Source organism: Poecile atricapillus, chromosome Z (genome assembly GCF_030490865.1).
Source record: "Poecile atricapillus isolate bPoeAtr1 chromosome Z, bPoeAtr1.hap1, whole genome shotgun sequence".
Classification (NCBI taxonomy): domain Eukaryota; kingdom Metazoa; phylum Chordata; class Aves; order Passeriformes; family Paridae; genus Poecile; species Poecile atricapillus.
The window spans coordinates 51,689,418-51,716,241 of NC_081289.1; the positions used below are offsets into that span (position 1 = coordinate 51,689,418).

Sequence of the window (26,824 nt, forward strand, 5' to 3'; positions counted from 1 at the left end):
TCTACAAGCTTCCTTTGTCTTAGATATATGCTGGGGTAACTCTGGCTTGGATTGCTCTCTTTGTGACTGTTCTACATTTAAAATTGTATTAGGATTTCTGTTATGGGAATTATATATCCTTTATCTGTTGCTTTTATACATCCTGTTACATATCTGTTAAGGGTGTCTTTATATGGGTATTATTATATATACTTTCATGTGTCTTCTCATCCAAATAGATCAGATTCTGTTAGGTCTAAGAAAGCAGGATAAAAGAGTGAGACAGCTTTGCTGAAGACAATGAAAGGTGTTGGTAGTTGAATTAATGTTAAAAGGTGATTAATTACCCTCTCCTGATGTCACTGAAAATGTTAAATTAATTACTTTAGTTATACTCAGTTTTCCTGTCTGCTTCTAGAGAGTGGGGTACTAATTTTACATGTTATATATTACTGTCCTGTTAAACCTTTCCTTTAAACTCTTTAGGTTTATTGCTTTTGCTCTTTGGATTAGAGGCCAATATTTTTCCTGAGGGAAAATATTTCTTGTTAATACTCAGAATTCAATATCATTCTTACAACTGCTCAAAGCTGAAGTAAGAAAAAAAAATACAATTGCAATATTAATAATCTTTTAAAGAGTAGGTATAATGCAAACAGTAATGGGCTCCAGTAAGCAGTGAGCCAATGTGGAGCTTCCTATGTGATAAAGCTCTTCTGCATCAGAGAAAATAATCCAAATTTCACCCTAAAAAATGTATTTATCATCCATTTAGATGAGTGGAAAATGTTGTTCATGTTTGAAGATGCAATTTAGCTTGCAGCAGACGATTGAAAACTGTCTTAACTCTTGTTTAACTCTTCTGATGAAGGAAAAGAAAACTTTGATGAAGGAAAACTTTGAACACTTTTCTTTTGCCTTCCTATATGTGTTCAAGAATGGAGTGCTGTGTGATAATGAGTTTTATCACTGTGTGTGTTTGCAGCACTTCCAAACAGTAAAAGGGGGTGTTTCCCCAGCCAGGATGTAGGTGCCTTTAGTAAAACTCAGGGTGTAAATTATATCACCTTCAGTGGAAACTATGCAAGAGTTGAAAACAGACAGAGGACCCAGATGTGCACTGTGTCTTTATGCTTTACTCTGATTTCTTAATTTCCTGGTATTTAGGGTTTATTAAGCCTATTGTAGTCAGAATCTGAAATTCCCAAATGTCTGTTTCTCCTAGTGTTCCAAACACTGGCCTTACCAACAAATTACCAGAGCACATGACGTGGTGGCAACATTTCACTGTGTCCTTTTCCCTTCTCAGAGGATTAAATAGTTTCTTTTCTGGGAATATCCTCTCCTGTGACATTTTCAAGATCTTGTCAGCTCCTCACTATAAATTTCCACAACGGGAAAATCCTATTGAATCTAGCAAGGGAATCTTACTATAAGTTTCTGAATTATTCTATGAAATTTAACATTCAGCCTGTTTGTGCTTCAGAACTGCATGTTAAAAATCTCATTACATTTTATCTTCCATTAAATCCAATAGAATTCAGTTATTATTTCTATCAGATTCCATTTGATTTTTGTCCTTTTTATCCTGACCTTATCTATACAAAAGAGAGGAATGGCAAGGCATGTCCATTTGTGAGAAAGGGACAATTCTCTCCTCCTGGTTATATTCAAAAAGACCTATGACAACAGTCATCTTTTTTTTTCCTGGTTGACTATGGAAGGCTACATGAGAGGAGGTGTTTTGAATGCAGAACATGCTGATAGAAGTTGAGAGAGGTGAGAGCCAGACAGAAGGTTAGTAAAGCCAGCACAAGCTACATGAAATCACAAAAATCATTAATGACCTAATTGCAGGTCAAAGTTCTAATTGCAGAACTGAAGCCCATGATTTTCATGCAGGGCTAAAGAAGGGAAAACACCTTGTGTGGTCATTTGCAGTTAGACCTGTTTTCCAGTTCTGTGGAGTTTTCTCTCCTTCCTCCTGAAAGCACATTTACAAAAATAAGTATGTATTTGCTGTTCTTCAGATGTAAGCTGCCATGATAAAATCAGATGGGGTACAGCTCAGAAACAACTTTGCTGCTTTCTGAAGATGGCTGAGTTGCATTTCTGTTTGTTTGTTTTCAAATTGAGAAGTTATCATATAATATGCTTTGAAAGAATTTCTTTTATGCAAATAATGCCACAATTCTCTTCTAAGTGAAACACAAGCTGGGCCAGCCTCTGTCTGCAGGTAAACAGGAATGACTGAAAAGTTCCCCTCACTGCAGTGGGAGAGGTCCCTGCTTATCTGAGCAGAATATGGGCACCCAAAATTCCCTGCAGGGCACAAAAGTTAGGTAACAAGCAGCGAATTGTTTTCACAGTACAAAAAGCCTTTCAGGAAGCAGCAAGGAGCAATAAGAGGTGGCTTAAAAATAAGAAAGTACCCCTTCCCCATCTGCAAGAGGGAAATCTAAAGTTATGTTATTTACCGAGACCATCACATGCTATTAACAGGGGTAAAAGCCCATCAGTCAAATATTTGACTACTCATGGTTTATAGGGATTTCAAAGACTTATGGAGAGATAATGCCTGTGTCCATTAGCTGGTTACTTAGAAATGCAGCATTGGTTAATTCAGCCTTTCTGTAAAGAGTAATTATTATCTTCATTAACAATATATAAGATTTTAAAGATTCACTCTTCTGCACCAATCATTCCTGTTACATCTCTACATCTCAGTATTTATCCTGTATCATCTATTGCTCATTTTAAATGAGGTCGTATTGAGATTCTGTCATTGCCACAGATCTTCTGTCTTTCAGCCTGTTTTAAGCACCCTGTTCTCTAGTCCTTAGTCAGCTCAACTATCATGGGAATCAATGAGACTAACGTTTGTATAGAGACTGTGGAGTCAAGTCTTGGAAAAGATGATGGCTTCACAGTGAAGGAATGTAGCTTATCCTGACCAAGCTTAGGTCCAAAACCAGGCTTTTGTGTGAAAGAGTTGAGATCTGTCCATACTCACCCAAAACAACTGTATCTTGTTCAAATTTAAAATGCTTAAATGAGTAATTATTAATCACAAGTAGTCCATATTTTTTGTCTTAACACAACATACATAGTGATAATAAATAATACAATATAATTTGAATATTTTTAGTAGGACCAGGGATGTTAAAGAAAATCCTCCTACTAAATGCCAGTGACCTTTGTTCAGTGTCCAAAATATTGAAATTAAATATCAACTGTTTAGTAAAACATCATGCTCAGGAGCAATTGTTTCACTATAAACTGATCAATTTCCAATTTTACCACTGCCATTTTATTTTTCTTTTGGGTAAACAGCTTAATATTATGGGGAAGAACCAGACAGGTTGCTTTGGCATCTAAAATGGGGTTTAGAGTGAGTTCAGGGCACAAGTCCAACAAAGGGATCTAAAAGGCTAGCACTCACTGGCCACAAAGCTCTCAGGTGCTTAAATTAACCAGTGTCTGCACTTTGTGTTGAATATTCCCTGGATCTCACCTGAGCTGGAGTTCTGGAAGAGAAGACAGGGCAGTAAGAGACTCTCAGTCCTGGCTGGGTTACAGCTCCCAGCCAAGCTCCTTTGCAGTGCCCAGACAGGATGGAGCCAGGCACAGGTCCTGCTGCAGCCTCCAGCACCACACGCCATCTCCTCTCTTCCTCCCAGCTGGCTTGGCTCCAAAGCATCAGGACAGCTTTGCCTAGGAGGACTTATATTCCACAGTCTGCATCTTCCCTCCAGGACAGGAAGAGGAGGAGGAGAGTGAGGAATGGCCATGGGGTGATGGATTGCTGGATCTCATGGCAAAAGGGCAGGAGAGTGCAGACAGGAGCTGCAGAGAGAGGGCAGGGGGAAAATGCAGCAGAGCCAAGCCCTAGTCACAGATTTAGACCTTTGGCCAGCCTGTTCATGCAGGGATGAGAACCATGGTTTTAAATCAGCCCCTTAATGGCAGGCACCATTGTACATCTCAGCCTTTCTGTGCTATGCCTGTAGTAAACACCAGCGCTAAACCTTTTGTGTTTTGGAGGTGTTTTGTAAGAATGGATTAATTATCCTCATTTCACCCCTATGAGAAAGGTAAATAGCCTCTGAAGTTTGAAAACAGCCTCTTTGCTTATCTCACAGACTCCTTGAATCTGGCTCCAGATTTCCAAAGGAAGCATTCCAGGGTCTGAACAAGTCCAAAACCTCATTCTGGGCCCAGTGTAAATGAGAACCTCTGAAGAGCAAGAGTTGCACATTTAAGCTTCCCATGTCTTTCCAAATGAGGGGAGAGGACAGGCTGAAAGAAAGTAAATGAACCAGCTGAAAAATCCTTTCAGAAGCAAACACACAAAAAAGATCCCATTAAGATAGAAAAACTCAGACTGCTCAGCCATCCCTGAACTCCTTCTTCAAACTATTGAGGTTTTCAGCATCTTCTGAAGGTCAACACAATATTTCAAAATAAAAACTGTGGCTGACGGACCCTTGCTGAGGGACATCTGCCAAAAAAAAAAGGGAGCTGGGGCTGCTACAGATCAGCCACTTTCCTGATTGCAGCTGTGACACTGTTGCCTCTGGTGAGAGCCAGGATGTCAGATAGGCTGGTCCCAGGCCATTTCAGGATTTATGAACGCCAATACCATAAAGTCCTTGGAAAGCTATCATGAATCACAGGTTCACAGCAAGGCAGCCGTCATGCCAATGAGTCGTCATTAACTCCGTTTCTAAACTGAGTGAAAGTAGGGCATCAGTTAAAGTGCACTGCAATAACATAAACTTACAGTGACAAAAGCAGGGTCAGCATTAAAAAGAAAAGGTCATAGCCTCTTAACCAAATACAGATGGGAAATGAACACTATCCTTGACATTGTTCCTGTTTGATTATCAAAAAGCCGCCATGAGGCTAAGTAGACCATCAGGTTATTAACTTTGGTATCAGATAATGTATGAAGCTGAGGCATAAATAAAGACCCCATTGCTTTCACTAGCAAATTTACAAACACAGACAATTCAGCTTTGTTTGTAGCTGTTTTGAGTGTTCACACCACATTTTCACTCGGGGCAAAGACCACCAAAGCTTTGCATAGGGGTGGTTTGTGTTTGGCAGGGCTGATTATCTCAAACACAGCATTACACAATCATGGTTATACATTGTGAAGCCAGCTTGAGCATGGAAGGAGTGCAGTCTGCTTTCCAGCATACATGCAGACAAATGGATTGTGCTAGAACAGACCTGTTCAGCAGCCCCACAAAAGTTCCTAGATGCAAGGAGATGACTTGGAGGCAGCCCTAAGTCCTCTTTACAGTGCTGACACAGGTCCACAAACAGAACTTTTTTTTTGTTTTTTCTTTCCCTGGACAAGCCACCCCCAGCAGGCTGAGTAAAGGAGAGCTGACGGTCTCATTCCAGCATTTGGGACAGTTCTCCAAATCTGTGAGCCCTGCTCACTCGTACAGATGTGCTGATCTTGTTGGGACCCTGCACAGTTTGACCATGACATTTCAGCTTGACAAGCTGTGTATCAACAAGGCATCAGCAACCTTTTGGAAATCCTTGACCCTAAGTTTTGCTGCTAATTTGCCTTGTGGCTTTGGAGACACATTAACCAAGAAGGGTGAAGTCATGGCACACAGTGGCATGCTTTATGTGTGCCCACCAAGCAGAAAGCTGCTGCCTGACACAGTCCTGCCAGCTCTTTCAGTGGAAAACACAGAGCCAGCACAATTTCTTTTGCCTAGTATCCTCAGTATTTGTACCATACCTTGGAAGAATTCAGGGACTTCTTGGGTTTTAGTTGCTGATATTATTATATTTACTATGACATTAGCAGGAAACTTGGTAATCTGGTGGGGTTGTAGATCCATTGGTATCATTCTAATAAAATATACCTTATCATCACTATTTTGGTGAAGTTGTCATATATCGTATAATATACTTTACCATCGGTATCAATTGACATATAGAACTTCTTTTTTTTTTCTTTTTTTTGTAAGAGATTAATGTTTGGCTGTGAAGAGTTATTATCTCAGGGACTCCTAAGAACCATTAGCAGCAAATGACAATTAAACTGCAGGAAATGTCCTGCATCAAGATCATTCATAATAGCTGTTAGAACATTTAGATCAAATCTGTATGCTGTCTTGGTTACTCATGACTATCTGCCTTTTAATCTTTTTCATTTTTATGACCCATGCCATTCCTTTAATTATCACAGTATGGAAGGCTGTTAGCTTTACAAGACAGGAAAGGCTTCCAAAATATGCTCTGCATTTCAATACAAGAATTCAGGTAGATAACCATAAAACATAAAGTAGCAAATCTAAGTGCTGAGACTAGTTGAGAGAATTGAGCTAAAACTGTGCATACAGCCAGGTTTGCCAACTTGGCTCTTTACAAAAGGAGGAACTACATTCCAAGGAAATTACACTTGTCCCCATTCTGTACAGACAACCACAAAATGCTTAGACTCATGCAAAGAAGTTGATCAACAGGATCAACTCAGAAATGCAAGTTGCTTTCTCCTACTATAAGGTGTTTTTATCATATGAGAAACAGACTTGGATCTTTACCCAAGCTTGTGTGATTTCCTCAGTCCACCAGGGCGTGTCTGCATTTATCTCAACTCACTAGAAGTTGACAAAGGCCTTTGCTTTGCATATGTGGTGAAAATAGGTAGGAGATGAATTAGTCTGTTCAAACATGAAAAATTTCAAGTGATAACCAAATATCTCCATATGCACTAACCTGAAGCAGAAGACCAACACTGCCCTGTGTTATAGTCATGACGTGCTATATCAAGCATAGCATGTTACTCTACTCACACACACATAGCTCTTTCTCTACTTGTACTGAATCTTTGGACTCAGTGAGATGTTCATATGTCAGTCGTCAGGCTGAACTGTTTGCTGTCTATGCTAAGTCTATGCTAGAACTGGGTTCATTTTATTTCAACTGTAGTAAAGTGCCACAATACTATCAGTTATTTTCTTACTGAAGTTCCACAGTTGCTGACTTGCATTTCAGATGAGCAGGATGGAGCAATTGTGTTGTTCAAAGTTTGCTTTCTATTTTCTTGTTATTGCTAAACAATGCAATAGTTTTTTTAAAAAATCCATCCATCCTTATCATCCAGATGTGGAAAGCTGTCCTCTTCTATTTAAAGATCTAAATACAGCCGCAAATATAAGCATGAAGAAACAGTGAAGGTTCTACCTTATTTGGGGTATTTCCTCCCTGGTTTTCAGTTATTCTATGTATATTTTGAACTTCTAGTGCATGTTCTTTGTGGAATTGATTCCTCAGCCCTTAAAATGAGTACTACTTCCTCACATGAGAAATTTCTCTCGATTGCAAGAAATGCTGTATTCCACCTATTAAATTAATCTTTTTGAGCAATATATAGCTCTTGATCTGTTCCACTCATTTGTAATGTGTCAGTGAGTGTTTGCTGAGGTTCATTACAAAAGAACCAGTAGTGTCATTGTAGCCCATCACAACAAAAAATGATTAAATAAATCCAGTTGTGCTAGAGACCCATGACATGAGTTGGCTTTAGGATGTTAAGTTCTGAACCAAGTTTCAAATAAAATACTCTACTGCACTGCAGGACACCTCCAAAAAAATAAGTCAAATGAGTGTAAGAATAGCATTCTCTCCACTGCAAAAGCTAGATTAGTGTTCTTGTGGCTTAAAACCTGTTAAAAATAAATGTGCTAGACAACAAAAATGCTTCTTTTCATAGCTGCTGTGAATTATAATGGTATATTGGACCCAGTAATGGACTATGTATATTAAAGAGTGTGTTTTATGCAGGGATAATTTAAATTCCTTTTTTTATGTGTTTGAATATTGTAAGGAAAGGCTTACAGATCAGTTGAACCTGTTAATGAAAGCAATTTCTTCTTAACACACATGACTGCACTGTGTATGTAGAGGATTTAGTTAATGGTAGATCCTCCAGCAATTGCCTAGACTATGCCATGCCCAACAGCTCTTCCCCATCAGCCATCTGCATGCACACACACCTCTTGGAATACCTTAGAAACCTTCCAGCTCTGCTGTGAATGAATTTATGACCTAAATCACTGCTAATAAGTTCTTTATACGCTGGAAAACTGCATTGTGCTAGAGTGCATACCATGCTGTAGGAAAAATTATGTTGCGACCCTAGTCAGGATGAGTGACTTAACCTAGAGCTGAAATAGTGTTTTAGACAGGGGAACATGAATTTTAACTCAGATTAGCCTTTTGAATTCAACTCAGAGATAATTTGTTTGCTGCTGATTTACTCAATTTTCTTGCTCTCTCTGTTGTCATAAGGTAACTAAGTTCAGAATTTGAAACTTTTTTTTTTACCTCTGAACTTCGAAAACAGATTACCCTCACTAAGTGTTTTACATATAATCAACCTTGTGTACAGATGCAATTGGTTAATTGAAAAGTCTGATGAGGGCACATCCATTGTGAGCTTAATCTGTTGAAGCTGATGCCAGTGAGGTGACAGATTTGCAATAGCCTATTAAAGTTGCATGGATGGAGCTGTTATCATCACCCCCTCTCATTTTCCCTGTCCTCTTGAATGATGATGCTCTCTCCATGGCATAGCCTCTGAACTACAGGGAATCAGATCCTGCACTGGCACAGATTTCAGTCCAAAATAGCAAAGCAAACTGAAGTGTCAGGAGGAGCAGTCATTAGGGTTATTCTATATAAATTTGCCACCTCAACTCTGAGACCAAAGTAACAAGATGTACTATCCTACTGGAAAAAGTATAAAACCATACTATCAACCTTAAAGAGGGTTGCTGAAAATAGAGTTCATGAAACATGAAGTAACATGACTGTGCTGTTAGCTAACCTGAAATGACCTATCTGAGGACTAAATATGTTCCTGTACAAACACACTCTCTGTGGGATAGAGGACGCTGTCATTTCCTTTTCTGTAATAAAGCAAGGAAAAATGAGATGCACCAAACAACCTACAAAATGCTTTCATGTCAGCATGTTGTCTGAGCTTGTGCATATCCATGGAGTGCTTGTGATTAGAGATAAATGGGACCCAAGTTTCTGAAATGAGGGAAAGGAAAACACTCATGGCTGTGTTTTCTGGCTTCCTTGCATATGCCAGCTTGAACATTATTCCACAATAAGGCCAGGCCTGACTTGTCAGTACAGTCACAAACAGTGCGAAGGGAGAGACATGATGTTCAATATTTACAAATTATCACCCAAATCATAATTAGAGAGAATGAAACTTGTAGGAAGAAGATTGCCATTGAGAAACTGTTAATGGTATAAAAACACTCAAAGCACCAGCCATAGCACTTGAGGTTTCCAATCACGCTAATATGACACATCATTACCAACTATTTGCAATGGTTAACCAAAATCTGTTTTCTCATCAGTTTTACTGGCTACTATCTGATGAGGGATGGAAAAATGAGCACATCATGACACAGGCTTAGAAAATATCTCTTACAAAAGAAATTATCCATGCACAGGTATTGCTCACTGGTAGCTATTGCAGGCCAAAACTTACAAGTCATCTGTAGACGCATGAAGGACACACACACATCACAGGAAGGTCACAAAAGATTGAACAACATCCATCATTCAAACCATGTAGAGAAACAGAAGGTTTCCTTGTTTTCCTTCTGCAACTGATAGACAGCAGCTAGTTCTTTGACCTGTATCTATAGCACAAGTATTCAAGTTCTAATTCATCAAAACTTTTGAAGTCCAACAAATTACATTTGAGTGTGTGCTAAAGAAAGCACAAGAAAGGACCTTTGAAGAGAGGAAATTTTTAATTCACCAAAATTTATTTGCTCCTTCAGGATGTATTCAGGTGAAGTGTATTTGCAGTGACCTGACCTGGAGGTTACAAAAGAGCAGCTCTGTGCTGGAGGTTGCAGTGTCAGAATAGGGAAAGAACCTGGGTCAGATGCAGATGAGAAGAGGCACCAAATGTCATGAGACTCTGAGTAAGAAGCAGCAGAGTTTATATGATGTGAGGACTGTGAAGTACATAGTACTCTTCACATGATTCCTATGTTTTCCCTAAGCTATAAATGTCTCACCCTAGGCCATGCTCCTGATATCTGGCACCTTGAGAGAGGATTCACAGTATGCTGGAGACATGGACTGTGGAGAACCATCTTCCCTAGAAAGCTGCCCATAAATCTGAGCCAGACCTTCCCTTTGGTTGGAACCAGAAGATTTCTGTCTGGGAGGATGCTTGAAACATCTCAAAAGTATACAAAGGAAAGCACTATGTTGAGACTCAAATAGAAGAGGAAAGATGACTTGGTTTTCATTTATTGCTCATATTTTCCTTCCTATAGTGGTAAAATAAAGTACCTATTATTCCTGGCATCCTTTACATCACACTGAATCCCACATTTGTTCTTACTATTAAATTTTCCATTCCCGCCTCACTTGCTAAAGTAGTCTAAGGTGGAATTTTTTGTCTCCAGAGCATAGATGAAATTAGTGGTGTTTTACTGAGTGTAGGCAGAGCAGACTATCTGAGGATACTGGCATCATATCCCAAAATATAGCTGGAGTGAAAGAGTATGTCAGATAGCATTTATGGTTCTAAATACCCCTGCAGTGCACACTGGTACTGGTTGTTGGACAGATAGGGATCCTCTTTTTCAGACATGGGAAGAATAGGGACAATTGTAAACTGAAGACTGAGGGACATATTGGGTGGGAAATGTATTTGGGAACATTAAAACAACAACATAGCACAGAGTATACTGCAACAAATAAGGTGCCTGTCAAGTAATCTTCCTCCCATTTTTTTTCCTGTGTTGGTAGTCAATCAGCCTCATCCTCATGCAACTCTTGTCCCTCCTGTTGCTTTCTCTCTCCACTGCAGGGCCACCTCTGTTAAGTGGTTTTTAAACTTATTGCAATAAACAATATACCTACCTCTGCCTGGTGTCAGAAGTAGAGCACTTTTGGAAATTTCTGCTTAATCTACTATTTGTCAGAACATGTTGACTCATCAGAAGTGAACCTGCAGGCATGCATCAGTTTCAGCAGTTTCTTGGGTGGAAGTGCTGGCTGAGAAGAGGCAGACAAACCGCATTCCCACTTCTCCCAGTGCTGGGACCTTCACTTGGCACTGGCCAGGCAGGATGGGAACACGATTGTTCTTACATCATGTGTGACTTCTGGGTGTTTTACACAAGCTTTGAAAGCTCTTGGTTTCATCCCAGCACAGACCAGGAAATGCTTCATGATGGCAAGATGTTACAGAGGATGAGAAGACAATTTCCTGCCCTATACAATATGGAGGTCAGAAGTTTGTGTACTGGGACTGTTTTCTAATTTTAGCAATATCCCTGCTCTTTTTTATTTTTCATTCAAATGTAAATCAAGGCTAGATTTATTTCCAGGATTCTGTTATCAATAATTAGTATCAGAAAAATGTTACTGATCTGAAGGAAGATCTTTATATTTCAGTACTAGAAGTGTGACTTGTTTTTACCAGCTAATACTTGCAAATAGCCTGTGTTTCTCATTTTTATCCCAAACTTTCGATCATGATTCTTATCAGATAACAGGGAGGAAGAACAGTTAATTTCCAAAACCTATTATTTTGGGTAATTAAAGAGGTAAACCACAGACAGAATTCAGTGGACACTGAAATAAGGCACCACAAGGGTTATTGATGGATTCTTTCAACCAGTCTAGTGAAAACACTAGATATATACACAGCTGAAACAGCTCTGGTCTATAGTCATATTTTCATTTTGCGTAAAGTCCTAATGAAATAAAAAATTGGTGCAGATTCCTATTATTCAGTTCATAATTTTCGAGGTCATCTATTTTAAATTCTCTTGGTGGTCACAAGCATTTCTTGATTAGCAACAATTGCCTAACTATAGTCAAACTAGAGGGATTTTTCCAAAGTATGTGATCATATTGCTGTTAGAATGCATGATTGTTTTCTCCATGAAGAAGCTAAATTTGGCTTAGCAACTGTGTCATGATGTTGATAGAAAATGTCTGGTGTGACAGGGCATAGTGTGGATACTGCACTGAAACGCTCATAACCACAGTTCATTTCATTGATCTTTCAAGGGGGTGAAATATCACACAAGTCATCTGCCTTTGGTTTTTCAAGCCACATCAAACAACTGTGTGGAGACGGAAAAAAAAAGAGAGAAGTGCTAGGTGGTTTGATTTCATCGTTAATGGCTGTAGGTCACTTGATAGCCCTTTGTTTACAATACAGCGATACGCCTGTATCTTGTAAGGCTCACCAGAGTGACTTACTGCTGTGGTACAGGGCCTAAAATACAGCTTGCACATGCCAAGCACCACATGATGCAGAAAATATTCTAATAATACATTACAAAGCCTTGTCAACGCTAGGGAGAATGACTATTCCAAGAAGTAGGGCTGGCTGAAAAAAGACATTCTTTTTTCCCAAACTAGGCCTTTATAAAAGACAGTGATTTGGGGAGCTGGAGGGAGAGAGAGAGAGAGGGGTTTCCTCCTTTGGTCTGGTGGAGAAGTGTCTCTTCTTTGGTTAATCAAAAATATCAACAGAATATAAGTCCACTCCAACTCAAACCATCACATTATTTCATGTCTTTTCTATTTCTTACTTTTGATCAGCTGTTCAGCTCCTTGAGAACTTGACAAATATCTTATATGCACACATTGATGTGCTCCAGCTGCATTGTGTGCTGCTGTGTCCTAAGTGTCTGGGCAGTTTTGCTTTCAGCTATGTTTGCACCATCCTTTTCTAAACCATATCAGTCAGCTGGTTAAATGCCATTGTGGAAGTAGTCCTCTCTCTTTTGCTGCTTTACAACATGCTGAGGGGTCTTGAGAAATTCATCATAAGAAAATCCTTCTGTGAATTGTTCTAAAGGCAGTGAAATGGGTACCCAGAAAGAACAGTGATTGTAGCCATTTCTAGCACAACTATTATGACACTAAACAAGGTTGCAACACTTCTTAAACTGAAATAGTTCAGCTACTACATACAGCCTAGAAATGGATTTCTGTTGTCTGATAAACTGATGGTTTAGTATATGGAATATAACCAGTTTTTCCATTAAATATATTTTGACAGATTAGATCTCTGACAATGAAGCCTTTTACTGCACATCCTTCTGGGTTTATCGTATTCCTGTTTGCCTTGCTGCAGAAGAGCCATGGACAATGCAAAGAAGCAGCTAAAAAATCAGAGATGAATCTTGGTGTAAAATATGATCTTCCTAACTTCATTGCAGACACTCCAATTCAGAATGTAGTTTTATACAAGCATCATGTTTATATTGGAGCAGTCAATAAGATTTATGTACTAAATGAAACTCTCCAGAACATTTCTGTGTACAAGACTGGGCCTGTTTTGGAGAACCCTGATTGTGCACCATGTGAAGACTGCCGAGATAAAGCAAATTTATCTAACAGCATATGGAAGGATAATGTCAACATGGCACTGCTTTTAGAAACTTATTATGATGATCAGCTCATTAGCTGTGGTAGTGTGTCCGGAGGCATCTGCCACCGTCACATCATTCACCCTGACAACCCTGCTGATATTGAAAGCGAGGTGCACTGCATGTACTCACCCCAAGTGGATGGAGAAGCAGATAACTGTCCTGACTGTGTTGTTAGCACTTTAGGAACCAAAGTTTTGGTGACCGAAAAGGACAGGTTTGTCAACTTCTTTGTTGGAAATACTGTGACATCTACATTTCAGCCTCCCCATGTGCTGCATTCAATATCGGTTAGAAGATTAAAAGAAACACAGGACGGTTTTGAGTTTCTCACAGATCAATCTTATATAGATATCCTCCCTCAGTTCCGTGACTCGTATCCTATTAGGTATGTCCATGCCTTTGAAAATGATCACTTTGTCTATTTTTTGACTGTACAGAGAGAAACTCTTGACTCACAATCTTTTCACACTAGAATTATCCGCTTCTGCACTTTAGACTCAGAGATGCGTTCCTACATGGAAATGCCTCTTGAGTGCATTTTTACTGAAAAGCGAAGAAAGAGGTCCATCCGGAAGGAGGTATTCAACATTTTGCAAGCTGCCTATGTAAGCAAGCCTGGTGCAGCTCTAGCACATGAAATGGGCCTTGGGCTCAATGATGACATCCTCTACGGTGTTTTTGCACAAAGCAAACCAGACTCTTCTGAACCAACCAACCGATCTGCTGTCTGCGCCGTCTCTGTGCGAACCATCAACGAGTTCTTCAACAAGATTGTTGACAAGCAGAACATGAAATGTCTCCAACACTTTTATGGGAAAGAGAGCAAATACTGCTTAAACAGGGTAAGTGATAATTGATTTGTTACATTTTGGGACTTTTGTTCTCTCTTTGCCTATTCCATTTCCAGGCATCCATCCCTTCAGTTTCAGTTACAAAATGTAACTCCCTGATCATTGCAGATTCCTCAGCATTGCTTATCTCTAAAAGGATTAGTTCCTGTAAATTGAGTATAAAAATCACTGAGGTCCTTATGGGGCTAAAAAATGTAGTTTTTTGCTTGAGAAGCTATGATGCAGCTAAATGGAACATTTAGGCAGTTATTTCTTTTGATTTTTTTAAAAAAATCATAAACATTCATATTCTTGTGCACTGAGGAGTCCCTGAAAAACATCACATACTTAAAAGTATGTTAATGCTGAATCACTGCCCTTCTCAGAAAAAAAATGAAAGAGCTGTTTTAGAATATGCCATGAAGAGCCAGATTGTAATGTAGTTATTCATGCTTGGTACAGAAGCAGTCCGATTGACATGAGTTTTCTGCATGAAAGAAGTGTCAGTGAAATCTGTATCTGAATGAGGGTTCAGGTGGTCTTGGGTGGGAGGGTTGCATTTCTGTACACCATGACTTCAGGAGGTTACTCCTCTCCAACCATATGAAATACTGTGAGCAGAGGAAGCACAGAAATTTTCTCTTTGCCTTCTGGCCAGTATCTGTGCCGGTTTCAGGTTTTTTAAAAGAAATACAGAATCTCGGAATTGGGTACTTTGAACAGTTGCTTTGAAACATGAAACATTAAAACTTGCAATCAGTCACCTGCTTATGAAGCAGACCCTTAAATATCTTACCTGAGGAGCTTTCTTTTCTCCAACACAAGAAATTTGGAGCTCAGAGGTGGCATGCTGCCTTCTACCAGAGGGCCAGAGCCTCTGTGGTGAGACAAGGCTCAGCCAATATGAGGCCTGTGTCAGGACAGATCAACAGCTCAGCCTGCATTTAGAGGCAGATGGTATCTGCCATGTCCCATTGTTGGGACAGCTTGAAGTGAGAGTGGGAGCCACAGGCCTTCTTCACCCCAAGTATCACCAGTGTCCTCTTCAGCACAGCTGCTCAGCACAGGGCATCAGGTTAAGATGTTGACACAATGCCCTGGTTGGAGGTGGGAGTCTATTTTGTCAAAGAGAAGGGCTGCTCCCCACTGCAGAGGTGACACAGAGCAGTCTGGGGAGAAGAGCCCATTATAGAGACCCTGTGGCTTCTCCCCAGTTGCAGAAATGTGCTCAGAGGAGCTCTGAAGTGGACTGAGCATAACCATAGCAGCCTTGGCAATTGGGGGATGACTCCTTATAGTAGGTTCCAGGTACTCAACACAGATGTAAGCATTGCCAGTGGATGCTGATACATCAGCCCAGCAGATATAGCATTTCATTTCCTTTCTTGTGGGAGGGGGACAGGCAATTTTCAGGAACTAAAAACAAGTTAGCAAACATTCATCACAGTAGCTATCTCTCTTTACTGTGTTATTGTCCTAATTTTTCATTTCAGGTAGTAATATCCTTTTATTTTTCTTATTTTTCTTTTTTTTTTTTCATTTTTCAGTTCATTTTTAACAAGAACTATTGTCCTTCTCTGAAAGTACTTTATTCTATATTCCTGGGGTATATGATTTGTGAATGACTGTCTTTAAAGCTCGTGGCCTTTAACTTATCTCATTCTGCACTTGCCTATACACCCATTTCATAAGGTGATCTCTTCAAAGCAAAATATACTGTTAAAATATTGACAGAATAATTTGCCGCTTTTTACATGCTGTGAAGTACTTTTGTGTTTCAAAAGCTTTTCCAGAGTCTGCTGCTGCTTTGCATATCAGAATAAATGTCTTATACTGCTGACATGTTTATTATAGTTGCCTATTTTCGAGAAATGTCATCAGAGCTCTGATTTCTGCTACATTAAATTGATAAAGGGAAAAATGTTTCTATGATTTCTTGTGGTTCTTTTAAATGGCATAAAGGCTGTCAGAAATTTTTGTCCTGATTGTTTGCTTAACACTGAAATATCAAGACTGTCAAGCTTTGCCTTTCCATTTCCTTTGCCTTGTTCCAGACGACTCATTGAGGCTCCAGTAAAAAGTGTCCTTTGAGTTTTTCAGGCTTCAGCTATACAAAAAGATTGGCAAGAATTTGCCAACCATCCTTTATACACCTGTTTTTCTCTGGTATATAAAGTAGACCTGAAGGGTTGGAATGCGAAGGAAAGGAAGGAGCAGGCAGAAGAAGGAAAGCACATTGTTTTTTATGCTTGTCCCAAAAATGTCAAATCTGGTCTTTCCTGATTTTGTTGGAGATTAAATAATAATTAATAAAAAAAGAGTCTCAAACCCCTTAACTCTTCTTAGGCCCTTCTTTGTACATTGTAAAAGTGTACATGAGGACATAAAACATTTTTCCCCTTTTTGTAAGTCACCTTCAACTTAAAAGAAAGCTTTTATAAAATCTGAGAGTTTGTCACAGTTTATTTTTGTGAAGTTCAAAACTTGTTTTTGTAATGTAGCCAAGATGATCTTCCTCTTTGATGTCCAGAGAATAAAACCACAGACTACTCATGCAAGTGAAAGGCACTGACCACTGAAAAATTAAGTCATAGGACAGTGAAAATAGTCCAGCAGTGAATATGGTATACCACTAACTTCAACATTAAAAAGAAAAATGAGCCTCTTGCACTCTTTGTAAGGAAATGCTCTCTGATAATTTGCAGTTAGAGTCTGATTGATGAAAGCCATTTCATGTTATCAAAAAAAGTCCCTTAAGACAATTGTACATAATTTTGTTGGACTTGGAGTAGTCCATCTTTTCAAGTGGCAGTCCCTAGGGACTGTTTGATCTGAGGTTTCTAATGCTAGAGTTAGACCAAAATAAACCTGAATGGTACATCTGAAACACTTCCTCAACTTGTTCTTATCATATTTAAAGCAAAAATAAGAAAAACTTCCACTCATCTTGATGTGGTTGGCAAAATTTGTTCTATTTTGTCCTTGTTTTCTAAAGGAATGAAGTTTATGTGGTCGTGCTATTTTAGGTCTGTCTTTCTGTTAGTTATCCTTACAGCCTCAGCAATAAGAAACCTTAAAGATGTGAATTCAAGTGTGAATCCAGACACAGGTCCCATATAGGCTCAGGATATGGAAACTGATGAAATTTGAGAAGTAACTTTCTAAACATCAGAAGTACTTACAAGGATTAAAGAAGATATTGTTCACCCATGGGAAAAGTCTCTGTTAGAGCTTAATTGAGGAGCAAAGTCAACCAACCACAAAATATAAATCCAGACACAACTGTGCTTCACTTACTCCAGTGCTCATGGAAAATTTCATAAAATCAAAATAAAACATTTCCAGTTGTGTTTAAGTGCAATACGTATTAAGCCAAAACCTGGCCTCACTGAAGTCAGGGTTAGGAAAAGTGAATCTGATGGAGCATCTGATTGATGTCAGATGTACTGCAGCAGAGCTGTGACCAGTTAGTACTGCCTAATAATTTCCTTCAGTGAAGAGCTGGCTGACACTTAAATGACAGCAAGATGGAAACAGAACTGGCTTTGAATTAAAAGAAAAATTTGGAGTAACAGTAAGGAGGTTTTATTGCTTGAGTCAGGACAAAGATATCTGAGAGGTAGCTGCTGTGGGGGGGTTTTGAATCACTGTGCAGGAATCTCCCACAATGAAGAGAAAACTGGTTGTAGTCTTTAAGCAGAGTTTATTTGGTCAGTTAGTCATTATCAGCCCCAGTGTGGTATCCTCAAAGCAGAGGTATGCTTAGATGAGGAGACATTTACTCCATTTGCAGACATAGTCCAATAGTGTGCATCTTTACCATGGATTAAATGGGATTTTTAAGGTGAGGAAGATGAGTTGATTTTAGCCTTGACAATCTCAACTATACATGTCAGTTGTCATTAGATAGATCAAGATTTTACAAGCTTTTTTGGTCCTTTCTGCATCTCTTACATACTAAACAATTGTAAGCCAAATTACCTGACTTTAATCATTATGGACTTACATGATAAAACACCTGTAAAAATGAAATCCAAATTCTGTTAAGATCTTATGTCTTTGTTTTTTCTACAGGAAAGTTCAGGTGAAGGCCTAAAATACTTAGACCTTAAAGGAAAAGAGAAACCACTGACAGGTTTTTGCCACCTCCCATGCTCCCAGAAAGTTAGACTGGTCACGACTCCTGTGAAACAAAAAGCGTAAACAGTTGGAAAACATGAAAGGAAAAGAGAAGATCACCAAAACAAAAAATAAAGTGAGGGTAAAATAAACACATGGTGATGCTTCTTTATTAGCATTACACACATGATAGATGAGTAAAATTAGGTTATGCTTATATTGTAATGGAAGAAAATAATTGCTGCCTTCTATCAGGAAACCGCAAAGGCACTTATTGATCTGTACTCTTAAGGCTGTGTCTAAGAATATTTAATAAAATAAACAGAGACAAATAACTCTTTTGAGGCCCTTTAACTGCAATATTCCACAGCATTTGGCATGAAATTTTGGCAGCTTTAAAAATAACACCACGTATCTCTGATTAAAATGTGTGGTTGTAAACTACTTAGATAATCTCACAGCATGGAGATGTTTTTATATTGCAAGTAGAATGTGACTGAGTATTTTCCCTAAAAGTCAGGCACCAGAATCCATTAGATTAGTTCAGTCATTTATTCCTCTGGAAATGCTATATCAGACGGCATGCAGCACTCTGCCTGGGCACAAAATCTGTTCCAATTTGTATGCAAGCTCCTCTGTGGGGTTCTGACGTCTCAGAACAATAAATGAGGAGGTCAGAATGATGGGCAGAGTGCACTGGCGCTTTAAGACACCCTTAAACCCTACCAATAAGGGGATAGGCTGCCTCCACATTCCTGTTCTATCCTCACTGTCTCTCTGCCCTGAGTCCTGGCAGTACTGGGGGTCTCTGCTGTGCCTGTACCAGTGGAGTGCAAGGCAGGGTTTGCTCACCAGCCAGCTGCCCTCCACCAGTAGGTACATGGCCACCTACCCACCTGGCCATGGAGGACCTGACTGGGGCAAACAGCCTGGCATAAGGGATTGCAGGGAGAGTCTGGTCTCCAATTAAACTGCATTAAAGGAGAAACACGGGCATGAGTTGTAGAGCATGGGTGTGGGTCTGGGTAAGGTTATCTCGGGCTAAACCAGATTTGGCAAACACTTGTCTACAGAGTTAAGGGCTGTTCCATCTCTGGGACTGGCCACATGGACACCCTCATGAGGGAGTTCCTGAGAAAAAGACAAAACAAGGAAAAAGGCAGGTCAGGGAGTTTTTTTGGAAAGTACCTCACCACCCCTAGTGGTAGATACCTTTTCAGACTCTTCTGAGCCCCAGGAGCTATGGAGTTTGGGGGCTAACCTCTTAGATGGCTGCAAAAACTACAGTTTTCCTTCTGGTGCCCAGTTGGGGACCTATCTTTCCTTGCTTCTTAGTGCTGCTGCTTGGCATTTTATCATCTTCTTGATGAAAGCTGGATTTCTCTGTGAAAAAGTAGAATCCGTTGAACTACCATTTTCTGCAAAGGGCACAGCTTTATCAGCCAGAGTTACTAATAATGTTCCATTTCCAGACTTTTTAATCAAATTCTTCCACTGAAGGCAGGGTTCCCTATCGGTTATTAGTGTGGAAAAGTGACTCTGCTGCTTTTCTCTGGAATTGCACAGATATCATTTCAGGCAGAAAGTAATTTTTATTTTGTTAAAATGGATGTCTGTTTATGTGGTCTTTATGTCTCAGTTTCTGAAGGCCCTTAAATAAATCCAAAGGCTAGAACTGGACAAGGTATAATTTTCTCATCCTGTATAGCCTTGCAAATTAGAAAAATGTTACAGTCCCACAAAAAGAGATGTCCAAAATATATACTAGTAGTTATATAATACTAAGGACATTCCCTGAAGATGTATAATATTCAGATCTGAGGCTCTTTTCCTGGGTTCAGACCAAATTCTAAGACTCCTTAATCCCAGATTAAGTTCACATCAAGTCTGCTGATGACTGTTCTGCAATGGGGCCATCTTAGCCCCTTCTGAAAGATCTGCTTGGATTTCTTTAAGCACAATTCCAAGTTCCAGAGAAAGAGAAGCTGATTATGCAGTGCACTGTGTGCAGATCTAAGTCCTGGATTCATCCCACCTGGCTTTGGTAGGTGCTTGATACATCTAAGCTAGCAATGAATTTTTCTCGTGTTCTGCTGCCAAACAATGGGGAGACACATAAGTCCTGACAAAGCAGACATCTGCCTTTCAGCTCACTCAGCACCCACCTTACCTCAGCAGTTTTCTACTTACTCTACTTATTCTGACTCAGGACCACATCTGGCCATCATTATTGCTCACTAAAGCAACAGTAGGTAATTATTATCCAGGAGAGAGCTTTTGAGTGTTACTCAAACTTTGTAGGTGGCATGTGGGTTTCTGATCTCAGACAGCTTTTGCATCAGGGGTGGAATTACTCCTCATTTCCAAACATACAAGTAAAACCAGAATCAAATCCCACAGTAAATATAAAAAAAAATAATAATGCTGAGGAAGAAGATCCATGGCATAAATGGTTCAGAAAGCAAGCATAAACCATATGAAATTATTATTTGCACAGTCTACAGGGTGTGTGAAAACAAAGAAATGCAAGAGAAGTGGTCTTGCAGTAAGTGATAATGGCTTCTTAATTTTTGTAGGAAAGATGTCACCTGCTTTTATACACAGCCTGTGGAAATTAGGGCAGATTGCATGATTTTCTTCTAGTTTCTTGACTTCTTTCTGTCCCACATGTGTCTTGCACCACTGTTTTGGCTAGACATGCAGTTGCTATGTAACATTTTGTTGGAATAAGGGTCTCCACACTCTGCATCATCTTTGGATAGCTGGTCTAGATGGAATTCCCAGCTTTTCTATTTTACCACAGCTTCCATGTTAATAAAGGACTTCTATGAAAAATGCACCTAATAGACACTACAAATGTACAGCAAAAGTGCTTTCATCAGCACAATATCTCAAATGCATTACTTTATTTCTTAAAAATGTGTAATTAGTCAACACCTCTTCTTTGATAATCTGTATACTGAGTTAAATGCTGAATTAATATAAAGGAAATCAGCAAAATACAAAGATTACTTAGGTCCATTTTGCCTGCTGAATCAATAAGATTTACTTAGTGCTAATGCACTAACCAGATTATGAGAACTAATGCAGTACTGTTCAATGACAAAAGCAAATAACTCTTTGAATGATCTTGACAAAAGAACATGAAATCATCTTAATTTGTATTAACTAATTACATTTAACATGGATGTTGTTTTACCTATTACCTTAAGTGGAGCATCAGTACAGTGGCTTCCTTCTCCATCTCATTTTAGGAGTAGATCAAAGCAACAAGTATTAAGAGTTACTGAAATGATGCTGTGTAAAAATTTACACTGATGGAGTTCTTTCAAAAATTTTATTCTCAGAAAGGGATATGCTTTCTCTGTATTCCATATAAAACTCTTTGAATTGCTTTCAAATACAAGAATAGTATTGGGAAGAAGAGGAAGGAAGAAGAGGGGAAAAAATTCTTTGTTTAAAACAAAAAGAGGAAGAAACTCTTCTAGCTTTTAGAGTAAAGCTTCATTGCTTCAGCAGGAGTTCTTAGAAGAAGAGAACCCAGTCCCCTGTCCCAGACATGTTCTGTCCTGCATGAACACTGGACTGAGTTCACAGCACCCACACACCCTCAAGGTGTTGCTCACCAGTCAAGGAGACCAGAAGCACTGTGGCTCTGCTTTTATGGGAACTGTTTAGCACATGAATTGGCTTCCACTGGCAAAACTGAGCCCTTCAATATGATTCATTTTTCCCTTCCTTAGGATTACAAGAACCATCATTACCATGATGATGATCAAGTCACTCTCACCCTCAGACAACTATCTGGCTTCACTGAATTATTTGTGCCAGAATTACGTTCCTGTATTTTCAGTGGAGAGAAGCAGTGATCAAATGCACATCTCACCTGAAGAGAAATAATGCAGACTACCCAGAAAATTAAGTTGTATCAAGAACAGCAAAGCTATATTGGCTGAAAATATACAGAAATATTTAAAGAGGAAAATATGATAAGGTTTTTCTGTGTTCCTCATGGTTACTCTTCCTGTTCAGAGTCTGCTGTACATATAAATTCTTCACTATTATGTGTTTGATTCCTTTAGGACCCACTCTGAAAACTGTAGTTTGATTATTCATCTCAATTCACTGACTTCCACAAGAGAAAAGATAGGGAACTTATACACTCTCTTAGATTTTAATGGTCTTGGTACCCAATTTGTTATGTAGAATCACCAATTCATTTAGAAAAACTACAGTAGTTTCTTTGGGAAAGGATTTTTGCCTTTTGCAGACATCTGGATCCAGGTAATTTAAGAATAGCCTATTTCTCCCTACTCCCTATGTTATGCCATAGATCTTAAGGGTCTTTTCCAACCTAAGGAATTATTTGATTCTATGAAAGGAGGAATGCAGTTGGTTCTTGTAGGTGACCACTTCTCCTGAGAGAGAATCTCAGTGTTCATAGCAGAAAGAAAAAACCTGATACTTAGGATTTTGATTCTTGACAGCCAACAAGTTAAGTCATATAAACAAACCATCAGGAAATAAAACCCATGCATATTCCTACTTTTATTTGAGCTTTAGAGCATAACTGCATTATTTTATGATTGACACTAGGAAATATCACCTAGTTACCTTCAGACCATTTCTCCAATTTGTCAAATTAAATTTTAATGATGTCCTCCTAGTGGCTCACAAGACAGTATGAAATGTTCTGGAGTGATTAAGTCATTGATTTCCAGTTTATTCAAGACATTAAACATAATATCAAGACATTATACATAATATCACTTTCTATATGAGCACTGCACTTAACTAAGGGCAGGATTTGACCAGCTCTGGAAGGAGCCTAGAGGAGTATTTCTTCAATTTGCAATCACTGCAAATTAGAGAAAAGCTCACAAAAATATATTCGGAATTTTTTTTCCCCTGGGTATAGTATTCAGGCTAGAGACTAGACTTTTGGATCATTTTTCTGACACCAACCTAGACAGGTATTTTTCTGAGATTTTTATTAGTTTCTGTAATAATTCCTTCCCTGCTTTCTTTCCCTGCACTCCTGGCTTCAAATGTGCAACTTCATCTGAAATATTTTATTTTTATGCTTACTGCATATGACACTTAAACCATCAGCTAGCTGCAAAAATGTGGCAGCTCCTGATACCTCAGCTCAGTGATGTCTAGAGATTTTTTTGGCATGTTTGTCTTCTATGGACCAAATCAAGGGTAAATTCCAAAACATCACAACTTCCCATATGAACAAATACGATAACATTAATTATCTTCTAGCCTTCTGGACACAGCTTTAAGGCAGGGCTTGCTCACACCTCACTGCATTCCAGGAGCACACCTGTGCCAGCTTAACAGTAACAAAGCCCTCTCTATGAATCACAGGCACAATTGGCACCTCTTGTCCTACAAGAGAAGCAATATAGCTGAATCCAAGCACTTACTCGTGCTGTAATCATCCATTTCAATAGTTGTGTGATTTCTCAGTGGAACTTGGCATCATATCCAGAGTGCATCATCTGACATCAGTTATTTTTCCACATTGACAGCCAAATGGATAGTTATGTGTATACTGGGAGGGAGGGAGGGAGGGAGGGAGGGAGGGAGAGATGGAGAGAAAGAGAGAGAGAGAACCAGGCTTAAAAGTGTTAATTTAAAGCAGCATCTTTGACAAAGTTGTCCCTGTTATTGATCTTCCTTTAGTTTTCCAAGTAGCCTTTTAATCTCTGCATTTCAACTCAAAGATCAAAGCCTTCCTTATTTCTTAACAGCCAACCCTACATTATACTTAATCCATGAAGCACCAGGTTTTCTAAGAACCATATGTGTAACATTCTGCAGGTTCTTCAGCAGATAGACAAAATTATGGCATGTCTGAGGAAAGCTGAGCTGACTTTGTGGCTGAGCTGACTTTGGAGGAGCTAAGAAAGGTGTCAGGGCAAGCAGGAAAATCTAGCCACTTTTTCCAAAGAGCTTGAACAAAGTTTCATGAGGCAGCATGTTAGGATGTTTGAATTGTGCTGAAATGACTATGTAGGAGGAAGTGCATTAAGCTTAGTACAGAAACATCTCTCTCCAAAGTCTTCGCTTATGGAAAAAAAGCAGTTACAGGAAAGAGTAAAGATCCTATGTTGGGGGAGGGTAAAATCAGAAATCTGCCTTATTTCAAGAAGCATGAAAACTTTACATCTTTCTGCACTTGAACTATTCATACTCATTGTATGAGTAATCTGCACAGATGTTTCAGAAATACTTTTAGACTGGGTAGGATATGAGTCTAAAAGAATACAGCTTTTAGCTCGTTCGGTGGCCAAAACAAAGAAAAGCTAAACTTGCCCATTGAGGATTTAACCCAGTCAAACACTGGGTTAAAAAATACTTAAAGTATGTTCAGTGTTCCTAGTTCAAAGTATTAGTTCAGTTCCTGCTGAACAAAATACACTGCATATTAACAGTTAAAAAGAAAACTAATACAGTAAAACCTTTAGTATGTGGATAACTGAACTGTTAAGTCACTGCTGTACTAGATCTAATTTAGAACCCTTTTTTCTATAACATTAAGACACTGCACAGAGATTTCAACTGCTCATTTGGTCTGATGTACGCTTTCACCTAAATGATACAATAAATTGACAGGCAGGGCACCTTCAGAAAATCTGTCACCAGGGCTGACTGCAGCTCCTAGGGACCACAGAAGAACTCACTTGCCAATGCTGTTGCTGGGCTCAGCTCAGGAACACCAAAATCAACAGCAAAGGGCTGAGCTACTAGGTTGAACATTTTGTTGATAGTAATTTCAATGCCTTGGATTTCAGTCCAGAATTCACCAGTTAGCCCAACAAGAAATTCTTCATTTGTTGCTTTCCTTTTCATACTTTGAAGAAAGACATCTGAATCTAGAAAAGAGGACAATAAAATTTTACTCCTACATGCTCTTTAAGGGTATGATGCAGATCTATTTGACTTAGTAAAAAGAACTCTTGGCTGTCTTGAAAAGGTTTCATTCAAGTTTCTTAAAAGATTTTTTAAAGCATGTTTGTGACAAAAACAAATCAATAAAAAATAAGAGAAATTAAACTCACTATTGATTTTAACAGAGGGAACCACCATAAGATCCTTTATAATCTTCTTAAATGTTTATTCATAAAATATGTCACAGTGGGAACATGATATATGACTTCCAAATTTAAGCTGGTTAAATATCCTTTAAGGGATTCCTGGTTATTATCTTTATACAATGTCCCCAAAACAGATGATGTAATATCAATAATAATGAAATTATCAGTTAATAGATTTCTATTGAATTGTTAGGAGGTTATATTCTTCTTCAGAGATAACTTACAGTGTATTGTGCAAGACTATTTCCAATGAAAATTAAAAACATACAATCTCTGTTCCCAAAAAGAAAGAGAAAATCCTGAAAATGTAGCTATTATTTTAGTACACTTGAGACATGTAGAGATCAGATGAAATAGTGCCTGAACCATAAATGATCAATACAATAATCTGAGTAATTATCAAAATCTGTCTTCCCCGTAGTTTCATTTAAACATACAATCAGAAACCTATTTTTCCTAACTTATCTCCCTTTTCTTTCTCTGGCTTCTTCTCCACTTTTGTGTCTTATCTCTGAAAAAGGTGGTGAAAATAGAGGGGAAAGAATATTGCAAATTGTTATTTTCATGTAAAAAAATCATGTTGCTGTTAGAAAATATTTTTCTAGGAAACTGTTTTAGAAGTAGGTGTGTAACTGGGCAGGCTCTGCAGTACAAAAATTCTCAGAATCTTAGAGAAGCAGCATTAAGGAAGTCACTATGAGAAGGATATCTTGATATATGTGCTTATACACATATCATCTAGTTAAAGACCCCATGTCTTATTCCTGCAGACGTGATTTTAAAAGTTAATAGAAACATTCCCATGACATTAAGAAGTTTTTGCCTTCCTCATGGAACATCATAACTGATGAAGCAATTAAGTTTGAAACATCTTAAAATACTTTTGGTCGAATGCATTTGTGCTAAATGACTTCATTCTGACAAAGATCTAGTGCTACTCATAAATAAAGTACTCATCTGTACTTCATTTTCAAACAGGCTTTTTCAAGAAACGCTTCGTACTGCAGAGCACAAGATGATGAATATCGCTTAGAAGTTACGACTCCTCTGCAGAGGGTTGACTTGTTCATGGGCCAGTTCAACAGCGTCCTGTTAACTTCCATATCTGTCTTCACCAAGGGGAACCTTACCATTGCTAATCTGGGAACTTCTGAGGGCCGCTTCATGCAGGTAAATATTACTACAATAACTTCACTATAAAAAAACATACTAAAGTTTAGCAGGATGGTGAAAAGGGAAGAGCGTTATTACCTCAGTTTAAAAGGGGCATTAGAAAATTCAAATTGCCAAAAATAATACAGCTTCTGGAATATAAATA

The 26,824-nt window shown here is 38.8% G+C and overlaps 1 protein-coding gene across 7 annotated transcripts in view; it reads left to right on the forward strand.

The window, feature by feature from the left end:
- LOC131573125 (hepatocyte growth factor receptor-like) overlaps positions 1-26,824 on the forward strand; it is a 105,548-nt gene that overhangs the window by 22,310 nt on the left and 56,414 nt on the right. For 6 of the 7 annotated variants that reach the window (XR_009276134.1, XM_058826742.1, XM_058826741.1 and 3 more), the window contains exons 2-3: positions 13,079-14,293; positions 26,485-26,676. Coding sequence is in view for 6 of the 7 variants with exons in the window: in XM_058826736.1 (XP_058682719.1) it covers positions 13,079-14,293; positions 26,485-26,676 (1,407 nt within the window). In the remaining variant the exon portion in view is untranslated. The remainder of the gene's footprint in view (positions 1-13,078; positions 14,294-26,484; positions 26,677-26,824) is intronic. The other variant, XM_058826738.1, reaches the window with a different exon arrangement.